This window comes from Solanum tuberosum, unplaced genomic scaffold (assembly GCF_000226075.1).
Source record: "Solanum tuberosum cultivar DM 1-3 516 R44 unplaced genomic scaffold, SolTub_3.0 scf00042, whole genome shotgun sequence".
NCBI lineage: Eukaryota > Viridiplantae > Streptophyta > Magnoliopsida > Solanales > Solanaceae > Solanum > Solanum tuberosum.
In genome coordinates, this window is record NW_006238967.1 from 2,391,005 (window position 1) to 2,409,242 (window position 18,238).

At 31.7% G+C, this 18,238-nt stretch overlaps 1 protein-coding gene across 3 annotated transcripts; it reads right to left on the bottom strand.

Moving 5' to 3' along the window:
- Positions 1 to 6,637: 6,637 nt before the first annotated feature.
- Positions 6,638 to 12,103, bottom strand: LOC102587555 (BTB/POZ domain-containing protein NPY4-like). 3 transcript variants are annotated; one of them, XM_015306840.1, is made up of 5 exons: positions 11,983 to 12,103; positions 10,890 to 10,981; positions 9,002 to 9,071; positions 7,740 to 8,915; positions 7,021 to 7,596 (listed from the first exon to the last, which is right to left on the bottom strand). In XM_015306840.1, the coding sequence occupies exons 2-5, from the start codon at positions 10,949 to 10,951 to the stop codon at positions 7,021 to 7,023; spliced, it is 1,884 nt and encodes a 627-aa protein (XP_015162326.1). In that variant the 5' UTR covers positions 10,952 to 10,981; positions 11,983 to 12,103. The 3 variants fall into 3 exon arrangements, with proteins under 3 accessions (XP_006343206.1, XP_015162326.1, XP_006343207.1); XM_006343145.2 differs by having other exon boundaries at positions 10,890 to 11,005; XM_006343144.2 differs by lacking the exon at positions 11,983 to 12,103 and having other exon boundaries at positions 6,638 to 7,596; positions 10,890 to 11,657.
- Between the last annotated feature and the right edge of the window lie 6,135 nt (positions 12,104 to 18,238).

An 18,238-nucleotide genomic window follows, 5' to 3' on the forward strand; every position in this document is an offset into this window, starting at 1 on the left:
AAAAATAATAAATTCATACATAATATATGTTAAAATCTCTAATTTTTCAAAATGGAGATTAACAATGGTGGACAAGGTAGTTATGTTAGGGAAATAGAAGAAATGGAAAGGTTTGAGGTGGGTGGGGTGCGGGGGTGGGGTTAGGGGGTGTATTTTAAATTAAAATGCCACGTGTATTCATTTGATTTATCATGTTGCCACCTCATATGCTTGTGTATTACACGCACTCTCTTTAGACTAAGTGTCAGAAAAATGTTCAATAGGTATTTATTTGTTAAGATTGGAGTGTCTAATAGGAAACAAGGTCTATTAAGGTGTCTAAGTGAATTATACAGACAACTTTAAGGGGACACAAATGACTTAAGCCTAATTTTTATAGTAAAAAACTTTCTCCATCACTATAGACTTTAAGGAATAATAACACAACATTTCTAAACAATTCTTTTAAAAAATTATTTAGAATAATAAATACTATCTGCCTATCCATATTATTTTCTTGTTAGAATAATAAAGATATAAAAAAAATTTAATAGTTAGATTAAAACAAAATATAACTAAGAAAAGTCCTATCATAATGCTAAGCATACAACAAAAAAATTATAATCACTTGCATATCATTATTACCAAACAAATGCTAAATTTTAAATATGTGTAGTTATAACTTTATCAATAATTTTATAAGATATCATTATTATCAAACAAATGATACATTTTAAATATGTGCAGTAATAACAACTTTAACAATATCTAAAAATTTAAAATTAAAATCCAGCGAATTCATACACAAAGCCTGCAAAAACAAATAAACAAACTTAAAATCATTAATTTTTTTTTAAAAAAAATCAACACAAACTAACAGTTTAATATATTTATTAATTAATATATATTTAATGCATACACAATCACGTAGTTAATTACTATTAGCAAATCAAGTTATTTCATTAGCAAATTTTAAAATTCTCACCTAAATTCAAAAATTAATCACTAAATTCATAAAAAGTCTTGCTTCTGATTATCCCTACATATATGTTTTTCTTTCTACATATTAAAAATAATATTGGTATATTTATCTCGACATTTAATATGTTCATATATGAGTTTTTTTGTTCATCCTTATAAAAGGATCGAGTAAGTGACTTTTTGAATGGACTTTTACGCCATTTTCAAATAATAGAGGTCATTTCTTCTTTCTCAATTTATGTAGTACTAAAAAAAAATTTGAGATTCAATCAATTTTTTTGTCTTTGAAATATTTATAACTGTTAATTACTGTAATTTATAGTACTTTCTAAGAAATTTTCAAATAATATATATTATTTCATTTGTCCCAATTTATGTGTCACCGGTGAAATTTGAAGAGTCAATAAGATCTTTTATATATATTTTATATCTTTTAAATATTTAAGTAATTAATTATCGTGATTCATAGTATTTTATACAATTATTTAGTATAGTAAATAAATTTAAAGAAACAAAACAAAACGAAATTACATCATAGGAAATTACCAAAGCATCCTTCAATACATCAATAATGGGTCCGACTTTTATTTTTAAGAAATTGCACATTCGAAGGATATTTTTGTCCAAAGTGGAAATATTGTGTAAAAAATGTGTATTTATTGTGATTTTGAATGTTTTGTGGGGTAATAGGACGCACACAAAGTTAAGGTGTCTTTTTGAAAATCTGGGACAGCTTCAAGTATCACTTAATGTTTTTTCTCAAAATCTAATTTACTTTTGTAAACTATGTGTCAAGATCAAAATACAAATTAACAAATTCAAAAGGAATGAGTAATAAATAGCTCATACAATGACATATGTAACTAAATAATAAATATGTAACTAAAAAATCTTGTTAGCTTTTGGTTGAAAGCTAACAAGATAGTTACAATGATAGTTGCATTGTGGCTTATTATATATAGAATATATATATGCTATTTTCCCAAAGAACGTGGGTAGTTCTTTTTAATTTTTTTTTTCTATTGTCAGTTTTTTTTTTCTTATTATTAATATTAATATTATTTAAATTAAAAATGAGTTAACTTCCCACAAAAAAAGGAAATCACACACACGCTACATCACCATATTTAAAATTATTTAAAAAAATATATTAGTAATTTATTATTAATCATTCTACATTTAATTAATTTTAATTATTTTAAAAATTGGTTTTTTGTGGTGCTGACATGTAAGTGCTTTCACCTCTCCTATTATATATAGATAGATATAGAATATTTTTTTTTATTGTTTTCTATTTTTATGACTTTTTAAAATGTAAAAAGTGTGGTAACTATTTTGAAAAAAATAACGTAGTTGTAGTCTTTTTTCAAAACATTTTAAAATTTAACTTATTTTTAAATTTAAAATTTTATTTTTCAAAATTGAATAATTAAGATTTTTTGTGGTGATGACATGTGGCACTTTTTATTCTCCAAGATATATAGATATATTATTATTATTATTGTTATTATTATTAGATAATACTTTTTTGTTAATAAGTTTTAAATTATATATATTTAATTGTTTTTTTAAAACTCAAAATTGAAGAATCTAACTTGTATGTTAAAATTCAAAAAGTCTAGTTTGTCTTCTAAAACAGTGACTGTTTTCCCTTTAATAAAAAAATCACATTAATTAGTTTATAATTTAAAAATAAAAAATTAGAGATTAATTGTGGCGCTGACACATAGGCGCTATCACCTCTCCTATTATACAGATATAGATTATTATTATTATTATTATTATTATTAGATAATACTTTTTTGTTAATAAGTTTTAAATTATATATATTTAATTATTTTTTTAAAACTCAAAATTGAAGAATCTAACTTGTATGTTAAAATTCAACGTTTTTCATTTTTTTTTAAAGAAAAACAAAAATTCTAATTTGTCTTCTAAAACAGTAACTGTTTTCCCTTTAATAAAAAATTTACATTAATTCTATTTAATTAGTTTATAATTTAAAAATAAAAAATTAGAGATTAATTGTGGTGCTGACACGTAGGCTCTATCACCTATCCTATTATATAGATATAGATTATATATTAAAAGTAATAAACCCCTAACTTATTTTAATAAATATTAACCAATTAATATAGGATATTAAATAAATTATGGACTTAGCCATTAACCATCAACTAATAAAAATTAACTATTTAATAGATATCCACCAACTAAGTAATCCTAGTTAAATAACTCGTTCAAAATTACCATTTAAATCTACGAGAATAATTGAAATAGTTCTCGTTACTTAATTAGGGACAGAGAGTATATCGGCTCACGTTCATTAGATTTGCTCAAATAATCATCAATGCAGTTTTAGATGACTTTCATGTGCCATTAAATATATTTTTTAATGGTTTCATGGTTTTTGTATTGTTTCATAAAAATGTAAAAATATTATATAGATAAAAATAAAATAAAAATTCACACTTAATTTTTCCTGAAAATTTGGCTAAATATCTAACTTAAAAAAAATAACATTTTATTTTCTAAGAACTTAATATTTTTGACTTACTAGAGACTTGCTCAAACAAATCATAAATTGTATTTTTACTGTTTTTAGTTGTAAATTTAGGTATTATTTTATCTGAATATTGTGATGGCTGTTAATTTATTTTTTTCAGCAAATTAATTGACTGCCTAAAAACACTATCTAAAATTGCATGGGTACGTAAACCGACCTTTTATTATATCCATATGAAAAAATTACATAAATATATCATAATCTCTAAAAATTTCTATCATTTTAAAAAATTATTAAAATCCCCTCTCGGATATATCCCTATTCCCCTCCTGTATACATTCATCCCCTTTCGGATATTTCCATGTCCTCTCTCGGATATGTTCCTCTCATTAAGCAATGCATCGGACAACCAAAAAATATATATGAGAGTAGAGAGAAATTCTGAATTTTAATAATTGGGGAAACTTTCGAAATAGGATGTAATTAACCCTCAAATATATGAATTTTCTGTACTTCAAAAACTTGAAAAAAATGGAATGGGCCTATTCACCTCAGATCAAGTTTTATTCACAGACCAAAGGTCCAAGGGTACGTTAATTTATGGGCCAGCAATTCTAAAGTTTTCAAAACCGCATTTGTGAATGCGATGACTAAATTGGGCCGAGTTGGGTTGAAGTTGGGTAAAAATGAAAATATTCGTAAAGACTGTGGAGCATTTAATTGATCGAAGTTTGCATGGCTACTGAATGACAATAAAATTGGACCAAGTTCCTTAATGTTTCTATTACCTGATTAGGAGGTAAATTATTCATGTATAAAATTAATATGGTGTGTAGTTTGATCATATAACTAATATATGTATACATTATGATGGAAAATTATGCAGTACATAAAGTGAAATAAATAATTAATACATGAAAAAAGAGATAATGGTCTAAAACCCCCCCCAACCTATACCCGAAATCCCAACTACACACTCCAACTTTACGGGGAGTCCTATCACCCACCTGAATTGTTTAAAACTGTAATAATTACACCCTTAAAACGCCATAACCAGATCTGTGTTGGCCTGTGAACTTCACGCGTTTTATAGGTGAAAATTCAATTAATTTATTATTTTTTTTCAATTTTTTTATAATTCCTTTCCACTTTTTCCTATACTCTCCCAATTTCTTAAAATTTCTAAGGTAATTTCTTCCCCCAATTTTTTCAAATTCCTATGGAATTGTGAGGAACAAAGATGAATATTGATAGCGGGAGCTTGTCAAGCGATATTCGAGTTTTGCTTGTCGGAGAACATTGAAAAATAATCTAAAAGGATCGATCTGTTTTGCTTGCTTCGCCGGAGCTCGTTGGTTGGAGCAGTGCAGCCGCAAGGTTTTGTTGTTGTTGGTGTGGTGAAAGTGCAGCCGCAAGGTTTTGTTGTTGTTGTTGTTGTCAATCTTGTTGTGAGAATAGAGGTAGGTCTTTATGGTGGTTGTCTCGAAATGGGAGAGAGATAAGAGGAGAGAGGAAGAGGAGAACGAGGCTTTGTTGGTGGTTTGGATTTCGCCGGAGGCGGTGACAGTGGTGGCTGATGGTCGAGTAGCAAAAGAGGGAGAACAAACGAAAGCACCAGCAATGCCATTAATGGAGGTCAATTGAGATTGAATCCTTTCATTGATTAATTGGGGAAGATGACTATTTTCTCGGAAATTTTCGTCAAAATTCACCTTCTAACGCGCCTAGAAAAGGTGAGAACACCTTCCATGACAGGTCAGCACTTAGGTGTGTATAAAATAGAGAATTATAAAGTTCAGGTGGGTAATAGGACACCCGTAAAGTTGGAGTGTGTAGTTGGGATTTCGGGTATAGGTTGGGGGGGTTTTAGACCATTTTCTCGATTTTGAATATAGAAAAAAGCCCAAATTTTAACAAAAAATTGCAAATTTGAGTGAAAGGTCGAAAACACATAAGAGTTTAATATAGAAAACTAAACTATTGATAATTGAGATGTGTTTCGAGAAACAATTGCTGATAGTTTAAAAAAAGTGTAAGTATGAAATTAAAAAAAATCAATGTGTTTTGACAATTAACTCAAACTGATCAATTTTTTTTTTCTTATTTCGATACATGATCGAAACCATGGCAAAACTCGGCAGAAAGAGCTTTGAATCCAGTAATTGGAAGAATAAAAACTTCAATCATAAGGACGAACAAAAAAAAATCAAATTCAATCGGGTTTGGATTTCGCCGGAGGCGGCGACAGCGGTGGCTGATGGTCGAGCAGCAAAAGAGGGAGAACAAACGAAAGCACTAGCAATGCCATTAATGGAGGTCAATTGAAATTGAATCCTTTCATTGATTAATTGGGGAAGATGACTATTTTCTCGAAAATTTTCGTCAAAATTCACCTTCTAACGCGCCTAGAGAAGGTGAGAACACCTTCCATGACAGGTCAGCACTTAGGTGTGTATAAAATAGAGAATTATAAAGTTCAGGTGGGTAATAGGACACCCGTAAAGTTGGAGTGTGTAGTTGGAATTTCGGGTATAGGTTGGGGGGGTTTTAGACCATTTTCTCCATGAAAAAATAAACTTTGCATACAATAAGACAAGTAACTTTCTATAATATATTAAATTGTGTTGATTGTATACAAATTATTAATATTGTCAGTGAATACAAGATAAATTCCAGATATTATTAGAAATATATTTTTATGTATGTCACTCTATGTCTATAGGATGAATTTTTGTATCTCGTATCATGTATGTATCAATTTTTCTTAAGATATGGAATGTATTTTTATTATTTGTACCCATATATACCCCTTATATTTCTATATATTTCGCCTATTGGTTTTTTAAAACATGAATGTGATGTATTTTGTTGTTTGTATCCTTATTTGACTATATTCTTATGAGTGAATCCTTGTTTGACTATATTTTTGTGATTATGTACCTATGTATACACCCCTGTATTTGCATTCTTGTATACATCCCTATTTCTCTGTGTGTTGGCTCCAATGTATTCATTGCGTGTACAAAAATACATGTTGTATTCATCGCAAATGAATACAATTGACAGACTATTCATTGCGCAAAAAGAGGAAGTTGCTTGGATGGTAAGCACTCGTCACTTCCAAGTTCCAACCCGAATCCGAAGGTTGTAAGTTGAGTTACCAAAAGAGCAAAAAGGGAATATACAGCTAGAGTTTTATTGTCAAGAATATGATACAAATGGAGTATGGGAGCCACTTATTAACAGAGAAAGAAAACTTTTAGGGAAAGAATTTGAAAGCTACCATAGAACTTGTTTCCTTCTACAAAAACTTTCCTTTGCTCTAATCTGTACTTTCTCTAAGTGGATTAGCCTAGAGTCAACAGGGAGTGCAATAGTTTTACATGATGAGGGAAACTATGTTCACTCTGCAGCTGTGTTTTTTTCTTATATGAACGAGAAATCTCCCAGAGAGCACACGGCTCAAATGGACACGTCCCTTTACCCTTCTCCTCTTAAATATCGGGCACTGGTCTGTGGTCGGTTTTGAGCTCGTGGCTACTTTTCAGCTAATACTAAGAGAGGGAATGCCTCCCACTTCTACATGAGGTAGACTTTGTTTCCCCTGCATTAGAAGATGATGGGCTTTCTGATGTATCTGAGCTACTATTCTCACTTTGTCTTTCTTTATTTGACCATAGTTTTGAGAGCATCTTTTTGGACATGATTGAACTCCTCACTTTGCTATCGTCAACCGTTGCAGCATTTGTTTTTGTGTCATTCAAGTTACTACAATTGTTATCTCCTCTGTCTCTCAATCTTAGAGCAGCAAGCTCACCTTTCAGAGCTTTAAGTTCCTTGGCTGTGAGCACAGCATCCGGATTGTCCTCAATGTTGGATGTAGCAGATGTGGAGCACCTCTGAGATCCCACCGGGAGCAAGGACTTGACCGATCTAGTCAGGTCAGGAGTGCTGCCACCACCGGATGATGCTGTGGCTCTGAGTTGCTCAAAGAACAGAACTTGTACAACTACTCGTAAAGGAAGGCGCTCATTCTGCACAGCATGCATGCAGGCCTCAGCTGATAGCTTCCTGCAGTCCATTAGCCTACAAATTCTTTTCCTCTCGCTTTTGGTTATCCCAGGATGTTCCTGTCAAAACAAAATAATGATCATTCATGATCCTTGACGAGAAATTCTTCACATAATATTGGCATTTTCCCTCTTGAGAGTGAGGCTCTCGAGCTTACATGAACACAAACTGCAACTCAAACAAGAGAAGTACAAGATGATACCTTAAGATACATGTCAATAGCACGGTAAATTCCATCATGGGAAGGTCTAGAGAAGCTAGAGACCAATTCTGCAAGATTGATAAATTTCGATAGTGGTAGATTTGGATCTCTAGCAACTTCAGCAAGGTATCCATCGATTACCCTAGCCATCTTTACTTCGGAAGCATCTGATGCAAACGTGGGGCATATATCGTGGAATCTATTATCTGCCGAACTATCAATCTGACTGCTCTTTTGATGCAACATGAAATTCTCTACGAGGTCGTGTACTATGTCAATATCGAATATAATAGTCTCACTATCTGGAGCTCGAATTAGTAAGTCACCTACTGTTGCATCTTCCATATGCAGGCCAATCCTCCTCTTCAGTTCACTTCTCGTCGTTTGTCCACATTCGAATGCAATAGATGTTTGCAGCAATTTGATCAAGAAACTGCAGGAAACACTGTTCTTCTCTTTGGGCAACAACCAACTAATCGTATCAACCATGTACCGATACTTTTCAGGATCACTTCCTTGTATACTGCCCTTGCTGAATCCCGGGAGCCTCCGGTTGGCATATGCTTTCAATGCTTCACCTATTGCTTCTGAAGAAATCCTTCCTTTTGATTTTATTGTTACTATGACCCGTTTATACAAATCAATATGAAGCTCACAAAGGTCCTCAACCCACCAGTCTATTGGAACAAGTTGTTGCCAGCTCACCGCGTTACAGTGCAGATCACTTCCGTTTTCGGATGGAAGCTTTTTATGGTTATAAGTGTAAGACCAGTCCACCTTTGAGGTGTCTACAGAAGCTTTAGAAGCTACAGATTCCAGGCAATGACTAACGATTTTTAATTCCTCGGACCAGGGAAGAAAAGCTTTTGTGGTCTGAAGAACAATGATGGAGTCTTTCCAGCTCCGGAAGATGCTAGACGTAAGAAAAACTTCAATCTTGTAGATAAGATTTCCCTTCTCAACTGACTCATACATTTCCAAGTACTCTGCTGCACAACGAGCTGCAACGACATTATATGCATTCAAAGTTACTGTCATATTATAACAGAACTTTGCGCATACTTCAAAAGCAGCAGGTCCACCAGGTATATCATGGATGTTGATTTTATCACTATTTTCCTCGTTTGTACAAGCAATCAGTTTCTGCAAGCGATAACTCTTCAACAGAAGGGGGAACTGAAGAAAATGTACTTCTATTAGTATATTTGCTATTTCTCATTCAGAAAACAACTGACAAATATGGAATGAGAAAGGTTACTTACCTTGTGGAGGTAAAATTTCACATCTCCAACATTGATAACCATGTCAGTAGCCAATTCAGCTGCTACATACCTGAATATAAAGTTCATAGATCATATGCCTAATGAAAACTTTACCATTAATCTCAAATTACCACATCATTTCTTCATATGTGAAACGTAGATGAATAACTACAAGCAAATATTTGAAACAACAAATGCTATATAAGTTGATATGCGTAGACTGAAAACTGGAGGTTTACTAACTAACAAAGGAGCTATCCTAAATATATGAATGTTAAAAGTCTTCTTTTCATGAAGGGCATTGTAACCGCCACATGATCTAAGTTCTTGTAGCATACTTTTCCTTTTCCTTCATTCTAGATTTTACACACAGAAAGAGGGGTGTGTTTGTTAACTCTCTGTCATGTAACGATGGTGTATGTTTCCCTTCCTGAATCATTATTATCATTTCCAGTTTGAGAAAATGACCCTTAAGTAATAAGTTCCTCGGTATGTAAAGCTACTAACATATTTACAGCCTAAAAATGTATCGGAGAAGTCCCTGAACAGCACACCATCACTGTGATTTTCATTAGTTGTACATTCGGGGAGGCGTGGAAGAAGAGATAACACAATTAGAACGCTTCCCTGGTATTACTAACACTTTTTTCCAAAGTATTGGATCCTAGTTCAGAGAAGGCAAAGAAACCTATATACTACTTTACCTTTAAGGTACTACTACACTTTCTCTGATCCAGGTTTCAACTGGATCAACACGGTATTAATTCAAAAGAACACAACCAGAAATATACTGTTTTCTTTTACTTACTGAAAATGTGAAATAAATGAGCTCAGACACGTTATACAAGTCAAACATAAACACATCATTGCAATGAGTTAGAACACATCAAGAGTTTAGAGTAGCGTAAATTAGACTATAAATCAAAGGCAGCAAAAGGGCTTCTATCTATCTTGATCCAGATATGCCTGTTGTGATATTTGATAAGAGGTGGGGAACCAAGAACAAGGCAATGGCCCAGGTTAGTTCTCGTGTGATAAGGGAAGTGGTCGAATTATTACTTTTGATTGTTAGAAGTAATCGAAAATCTTCAATAGGAGTTTCCGTAAAGGCCAATAAATGTGAAAACATTAACTTAAAGGTCCAGTCTAGTTTGAAAAACAACATTTTTCAAGAATATATTTTTGTTGACAAAATCGTCTTCTGATGTTTGATGATCTAAATTTGTCGAAAGCTTATGTTTCAAGAAAAGCATTTGATATCTACTAAGTGTGTAAGCCATTTATGAAACTTTTTCTATTGCTACTCCATATCACAGTGCTTCTACCAACCAACATGCTAACATTCTACTCATATTCATCTTCAATTGCCACCTGCAAAACCAACTAAGCTCCTATGTTGTTCGGACTCTCAAAATGTCAACAGGTGTGTGTCGGATTCTCCAAAAGTATTATATTTTTGAAGAATCCGACACGGGTGCAACATCGAAAGTGAAGAGTCCGCAACTCAGCCAAACTTAGAATTTCAAATTTTTACCCAACCAAACAGTTGAAGATTGATTTAAGCAACTATAACCGCAAAAGCATTTTTCATCAAACTTTTACAGCATGATGTGCTTTTCTGTGTTTGTAATATGAGAGGAAAAACTAACTTAAATGAACACAACAAAAGTTTCAACAACCATAGCACTATAGTAATATAAAAAGTACCCTGTCGATCAGTGCATAAAACTTAAAATCATCTAGAAATAAGAAATAACAACAACAACAAATCCAATGTAGTCTCGAAAGACCCTCGTCTCGAGTAACACAATATTAAAGCAGAAACAAGAAATATATGCAGAACAACGAAACTCAACAGCATTCACCAAAATTTAAGTTCATTATTCACCTGATACTATCTCCTTCAGTCTGAAACTGATCAGGCTTAGATCCAAGCTTCATATACTTCATCTTCCGGCGCGAATTCTCTTCACCTCTGATCTAAAATTCAGAGCTTTTTTAGGCCTTCAACAAGAAAAAAAAATTGATTTCTTTGATGATTCTGTATCTGTTAAATGCTAGTTATAGTTTCTTGAAAATCAGAGGCAATCCCACTTGCACTCCACTGACACCACCGCCCTTTAACTAATTCTTTATATATAAACTTCACCAAACTTTGTTTTTTTTTTTGAGAAAACAAGTAGAAAAAAACCTGTCACAGCAAAGACACATATCAGAATGGTATGAATTGAAGAGCACCACTCAAATTTTTAGACAAAAAGCATCAACTGATTCTGGAAAAATGCACAAATATGAACAAACAACCACTACCACCCAAAAAAAAAAAGTGTTTCATATAGGCAAATGTAAAATTTCTAAGACATAGAATCTTGATAAACATAACAGGACATTGGAGGGTGAGAGTTTATATACTGCTTACAGATTTCAACTGAATCTAGTATTTTTCACGCGGAACATAAATATATATAAACTAATAACAAGGCAAAAAGGAAAACACTAAACTCCCTTTTTCGTCACAAATTTTGAAGTTAAAACTTGAAAATTTGACTTTTTGAAATTTAAAATTGTGTTTGAACATGCATTTTACTTAAAAGAAAAAATTGGAGTTCTACGAGTGAAAGTCCCAAAAACCCAACTCAGACTAATTTTTTGGGAATTTGAAAATATTTAAAAATCAACAACAAAAATATACTTGGTGTATCTTGGAGTCTGACACCACAGAATATATACAAACGTTACTTACCCTACCTATACAGAGGTCATTTCCAATATACATATCCGAAGATTATGTGTTCAAAATTTAATCAAATTTTATGACAAAGCAAATATTTAAAGATAAATTTTCAAAACCTATAATGATAGTGCAGAAAAGTTATCCAAAATCAGAAAATTCAAACAAAAACTGATTGAACATGCATTATGAGAAAAAAGAAATGGAATATTTTTATTCATTAATCTTCAGAAAAAGAAAAAAAACTCACTCAAGAAGGTTCCAAATTAGCTTTGATGCGGCACAATGAAATTATTTGAGCTACAACAGTGCAAATACAGTGTGAAAAGCATTATAAATGACGTGAAGATGTAAAACTTTGAGAGAAAAATACAACACAAAAAAATCGATCCATAAAAAAGATAAGTTGTTTTTTCTGATTTTTGTCTGCCACAGTAGCAACACAGTGTTCTCGCAAAAATCCAATTTGAGAATGTTTCTCAACTCTTATCTATTATTAGCTTTAGAATCAGCACCACTGCCCCACCACTAAACTTTCGTCCGTCGTTTCATTTTGTATGAGTTAAGTCGACAAAATTTAAGGAAAAAAAAAAAGTTTGAAATTTGTGAATTAATTTGTATGATTATAAATTATTTTTATTAAAATAAAATAAATATTTTAAAATTAAATTGTTACTTAATACTATATAAATTTATCTTTTTTTACACCAATTAAAAATGAAAATAAATTATATAAAGTATGACAAAACGAGTACTTTTTTTTTCTCCAATCTTCAATATTTGCATTATTATTTTAATTATATTGAAATTTACATTGCGTAAGACTCTATTCAAGAAAAAAATCATCAATTATCAAAATTTTTTAATATTCACATCACACCTCAAATTTAAAATCTTTGATTAAGAAAAGAATAGTCCTCTGCATCACATCTTTGGTGGCCAAACTTCTTACTTTTGAGTTTTTCATTTTAGCGAAAATTAAAGCAGTAATAGCTGTATTTTGCTTCTTTCTGACTTTATATTTTTTTATTTATAAAAAGTGGGGTTGGCTCTTTTTAGGATCACTTACGGGCTACGGGCTACGGCTCGTTACAGAGGGATTGTAACGAGCCGTAATTTCAAGAGTAGTTTCTCTTCAAGCTAGATATCAAAATTCAACATCTTTTGAGTGCGAATTCAACCTAACTCAACAAGATTCACTTGAAATTTCTTCAAAGTTTTAAAACTATAACATTATTTAATGGTAGAATTTTCTCCACAACTTTAAATCATTTAAAATTTTGAACATAGACTCAAAAAACACTAGGAAACAGAGATCTAATGTCAAAAACAACTACAAAAACATGAATCAAAGCAATATTTTTTGAAAATTTGACTGATTTTTGTTTTTTTGGAATATTTTGTTTTAATACAAGTAATTTTTTTAAACTCTACAAATGATTTTAGAATTTTGATTTTTTTAAAAAAAGAAATTAATGATGTAGCCGAAATTTGAGATGATTTCGTGAAGAATTGAATATGTTGAAAATTTGGGAGTTGTTTATGTTTATGTGTTCTTGGTGTTCTTAAGGAAGAACAAACAAAAAGAGTACATTTGATCCAAATTTAAATTGAAAAATGTTAAACCTTGTGTGGGGTGTAAAAAGTGATTTTGCAAAATCGGAGTTAAAAAGAATGGCATTGATGAGCCTTTTCTTTAATAACAATGTCATAAATGAGTTAAACTTTGAGCAGATGACATAAATGAACTTTTTCTGAAAGTTCAATTACATATTTGAACATTTTCCCTGTTTTAAAAGGTCACTGAACTATGATAAATTATATAGTAAAGTCATTAAACTTTATTTTGTATCAATAATCAACTTAAGACTTTTATCTTCAATAATCATTTAACTACAATTATCATTAAAATAATTTGACATGATAAATTAAATTATTTTTTTATGCTATTTAATATGAACCCACAAATAAATAAAATTTTAGAATCTATTTTATTATTATATCCAACCTACCCATAAATTGAATTCATCTAATAGTAAAACCATATTTCCCCTGGTAAGTTGAGTCTCCCGTTTCTTCTACTTCTTTATTGACTTCTAAAAATTATGGAGGAGTATTTTATTGAAGTTCAGAATCAAAGAAGAAGAAAAAGACTAGAAATCATAGCAAAATATTGGAATTATTTTTGTAATTTTTTGTGGTTATGTCAGACACAAATTAGGACTACAAGTGTTTCAAATGGGATTGATATGACAGAAACTTTGAGCTTCTGACATAATCCAAAAAAAAACGTAACTACTACTTGTTTTGCAAAATGAGAAAAAACATACACGGTATAAAAATAGAAAAAATATATAATTTTGTTTACTTACGGGTTTATGATTATATGACATAAAAATAAATAGATTCTATAATTTTATTTGTCTGTGGGTTTATAATTAAATATATAAAAAATAATTTAGTTTATCATGTGAAATTTATTTAAATGATAAATGTAGTTGAATGATTTTTGAAGAAAAAAGTCTAAAGTTTAGTGATTTTATTCATATAAAACAAAGTTCAGTGACTTTGTTAGATAATTTTTCACAGTTCAGTGACGTTTTAAGATATTGACTCTTTATATATGAAAAATAGTACTCCATCCGTTTAAAAAAGAATGACCTAGTTTGACTTGGAACGAAGTTTAAGAAAAGAAAGAAGACTTTTTAATCTTGTGGTTCTAAATTAAAGTTATGTCAAATGTACCAAAATGTCCTTTAATCTTGTGGCCTTAATTATGTCGCGTGGAAAGTTGAAGTTAAAGTGTTGCCAAAAAAGGAAAGGGGTCATTCTTTTTTAAACAAACTAAAAGAAAACTAGGAAATTCTTTTTGAAACGGAGGGAAATTTTTTATAAGAAAGAACATTATGTTATTAGTATAGCAAAGTGTTCATCTCTCTCCCCTCCCTCTCACTTGCCCTCTCCCCCCTAATGTATCAATTGTATTAAATTTAATATATGTGAGACTTTTGTATATTATTTCAATTGTATTCGAAAAACTGTACTTTGTATTTATACGAATACAATAAGTATTCATCCATTTTGTCAAATGTGTTTGTATCCAATCAAAGAGAGGATGAATATAATTGTATTCATTGTATTTCGAATACAATTGATACAAAATAAATAAAGAATACAATGCCAAGATATACAAAATATAATTCGTTGTATTTCGAATACAATTGATATAAAATAAATACGTAATACAATGCAAAAATACAAAATGCAATCCTCTCTCCTCTCTCTCTTGATTTCGCTCGCCTCTCTCCTCTTAATATGTATTTATTTTGATACAAGTCAATTTGTATTTGCATTTTTTCTCCGAAATTTGCGAAATAAATAAACTTTCTCCTCTCTCTTCCAAATATCGCTCGCCTTTCTCCTCCTTCCTCTCCCAACATTTTGCTATTATTCGTAATAAAGCAAAATATAGGTATTGAGTGCCTAATGTTTGTTATTTTTAAAAGTTTTCCTTATTATTTCTAAATAGGCCATGGCCTATGCTAAACACGAACCCAAATGATCAGTGAAGATTATTCACTTAAAATAGTGCCACGCCCCGAGCCTACACCCTGAAGTGACTAGCACTCGAGAACCATTGTTGGTTCCCAAGCGAACCCCTGGCTGACTCAATACTCAGCGGAAGACTTACTCAACAACATAGGAACTCAAATGCAAAGATTTAACTCAAATGTCTCAAAATACATAACTCAGAATATTTAAAAATATTCAACTAGCCATAAGAAGGCAACTCAAGTTTTAAACATTAACAATAAAAATGGAAAAGACTCTTCAAAACACTACTGTCTATGAAGCCTCTAATAACTGTGATAGACGTCGGACAAGACCCACAACATCTTAACAAGACTGGAAATAAAAGTGGAAATCCTCTAGAAGCAAGGAGGCTCACCAAAGCTAACTGGGACTGCAAGTGGTATCAACGGAGCGCCTGTTGATGACCCTGAATACTTGTATCTGTATCATAAAAAGATGCAGGCCAAATGTTGTCAACATATTGAATGCACGAGCATGAAAGGGAAACTCTAAAGCACATACATAAGCTTGAATTGATTAAAAATAAAAACATACTCACCTCATCTCAACTCAACTGAACTTAGAAATACTCAACTTAATTCAATATAAAAGCAACAATAAAGATGCAGTATAAAGAAAGCTTGTAAAACAGTAGATAATATCTCAATGTATTTAAAAATACAACAATAAACTCTTTTACTCTTATTTGAGAGATTCTCTAACTGACAACCATCACTATGAGCTATGTGATGATACAACGTCTCGCCCACACTGCCAGAACTGTCCTATACCTTGCTGGAATATAAGACATTCTCAACTAAGTGGATCCACTAAGCTATGTTTAAAAGCAATAAGGAATCGTCTAAAAAGTATGACCCTTTACCCATATTGGCATACATGGTTTATCATGAGGACTGTGAGTTGTCTAAACTTGTCCCCATATCGGTGCTCAATACTACTCACAATAATATAACTCATGCTCATATGTTTAAAAACATTTCCTCATCCTCAAACTTTGAGTTTATTACTGAAAAGGTTCTCTTAAAAGAGATTATGCTCAAAAAGTCCTCATGAACTCATTGGAAATCAAGGTTTCCTCTCGTTTTTAAATGTAAAACATTTACACTCGAGAATACTTAGTTCCCTTATATTCATTTTGGAAACATGAACTCAACTCTTCTCATCCTTATGCTCAAGTACTCAAGTCTTTAAACAAGTTTTAAAAGATTGTAAAAGACTTCTCAAATGACTCAAAAGGAAATCCTCGAACTTTACTCTTAATCTTTACTTGCATTTGAAATGAAGATTTAAGAGTTATGATTAAGATATGCATGATCTCTCAAGGATTAATGAAGATTTTACATGTGGATATCAAGTAGAGAACATAGGTATGATTCGAGAAAACACACACAGAAAAAAGGACGGAAGGGTAGGAGACCTGGCGCATTGAGTGGCGCAGGACGCCAGCCCCAAAACTACTGACGATAATTTGGGGCGCACTGAGTGGCGCGGTACACCAAGCCCCAAACTACTGAACATTAGCTAGAATGCTATGCAGGAGCGATGCCCCAACCTTCTATTCAGATTTTGACAAATATTCTTGCTTCAATTCAAGGCCTAACTCATCTAGAATCTAATGATTTACCCCCAAACTCGTTTAGATTCCTAAACCCAACAAAGTTCATTGAAAACCCACTCAATTTACATCAAGAACAATCCTCAAACTCAAAACCCTCGCCTCAAGAACTCATCAAACTCCAGTAATAACGAATGAAAAACAAATATCAAGAAAACTCATCAAGAACGCAATACACGAAATCACCTGGATCAATTCAATAAGGAAAATCATGATTGGCGTGAGGGTGAACTAACCCATCACTGTGAAAGCCTACATACCTCGAAAGAATCAAATTCTTGGGAAAAATCCTCAAAGCTCGCAAGAATCTTAAACGTTCTTCTCTTCTCCTCTTGAACTCCTCTCAAAATCCCTAAGCGTGTTTAAGAAGGAATAAAATTGATTTCAATCATTTTAGAACCCTAATAGATTAACAAAAATTAGCTAGGCTAGTGGGTGTAAGGAAAAGACCAAACTACCCCTTCTTAATTCGGATGAATTTCTTTAATTGGACAGGCTGAACTCAAACAAGTATATCTCCCTCATTCGAACTTGGAATTTAGCGAACTCGGCAGAGTTGAAAAGAGGACTCAACAACCTTCGATTTCATATCTCATGGGCCACCTAACTCATTCTGTGCTGAAAGTTATGATTGTTTGAAGTTGACCAAAAACTCACGATTTAAGAGTATCTTAAACAAACCTCAATTTAGCTATTTCCAATTTATTTCTTTCTAGATTTAGGTCTGTCTAAAACCGAGGTGTTACAATATATCCCCCTTGGAAACATTCGTCCTCAAATGAGATCACTCTAGCATATCAATTTAAAGAGTGTTTTACAAAAAGTTATTACCTTTCTCTGGAATTTCTCCAGAAGTAAAGAGATGTAGATATCTTTTCTTCATATCCTCCTTAGCTTTCCAAGTAGCTTTCTCAAAAAAAATGATTCCTCCATAATACCTTGACTTCTAGATATGAATTTCATTTGATTAATCATAACATCAAACAAACAACAATAGGTAAATAAGAAGGGAAACAAAGGGGGTAACAAGGTTATCTTTAGTGAAGGTTAGGGCAATTCTTGCTAGCCTACCTATTATAATTTTATTTTTACAATTTAAAAATAACTTCAGACATCAAAAAAATTTATCAGGTAATGAGCCAAATATATGAATAGCAAGGTTCTGAAATGTCGACTCAATTTCTCAGGTCATGATTGCACATATTACATCCCAGTAGTATGTAAGCCTAATATATAGCCCGAAACTAGAAGCAACGAGCTATCACACGAAAGATAATAATAAGGAGCAAGAGCCATA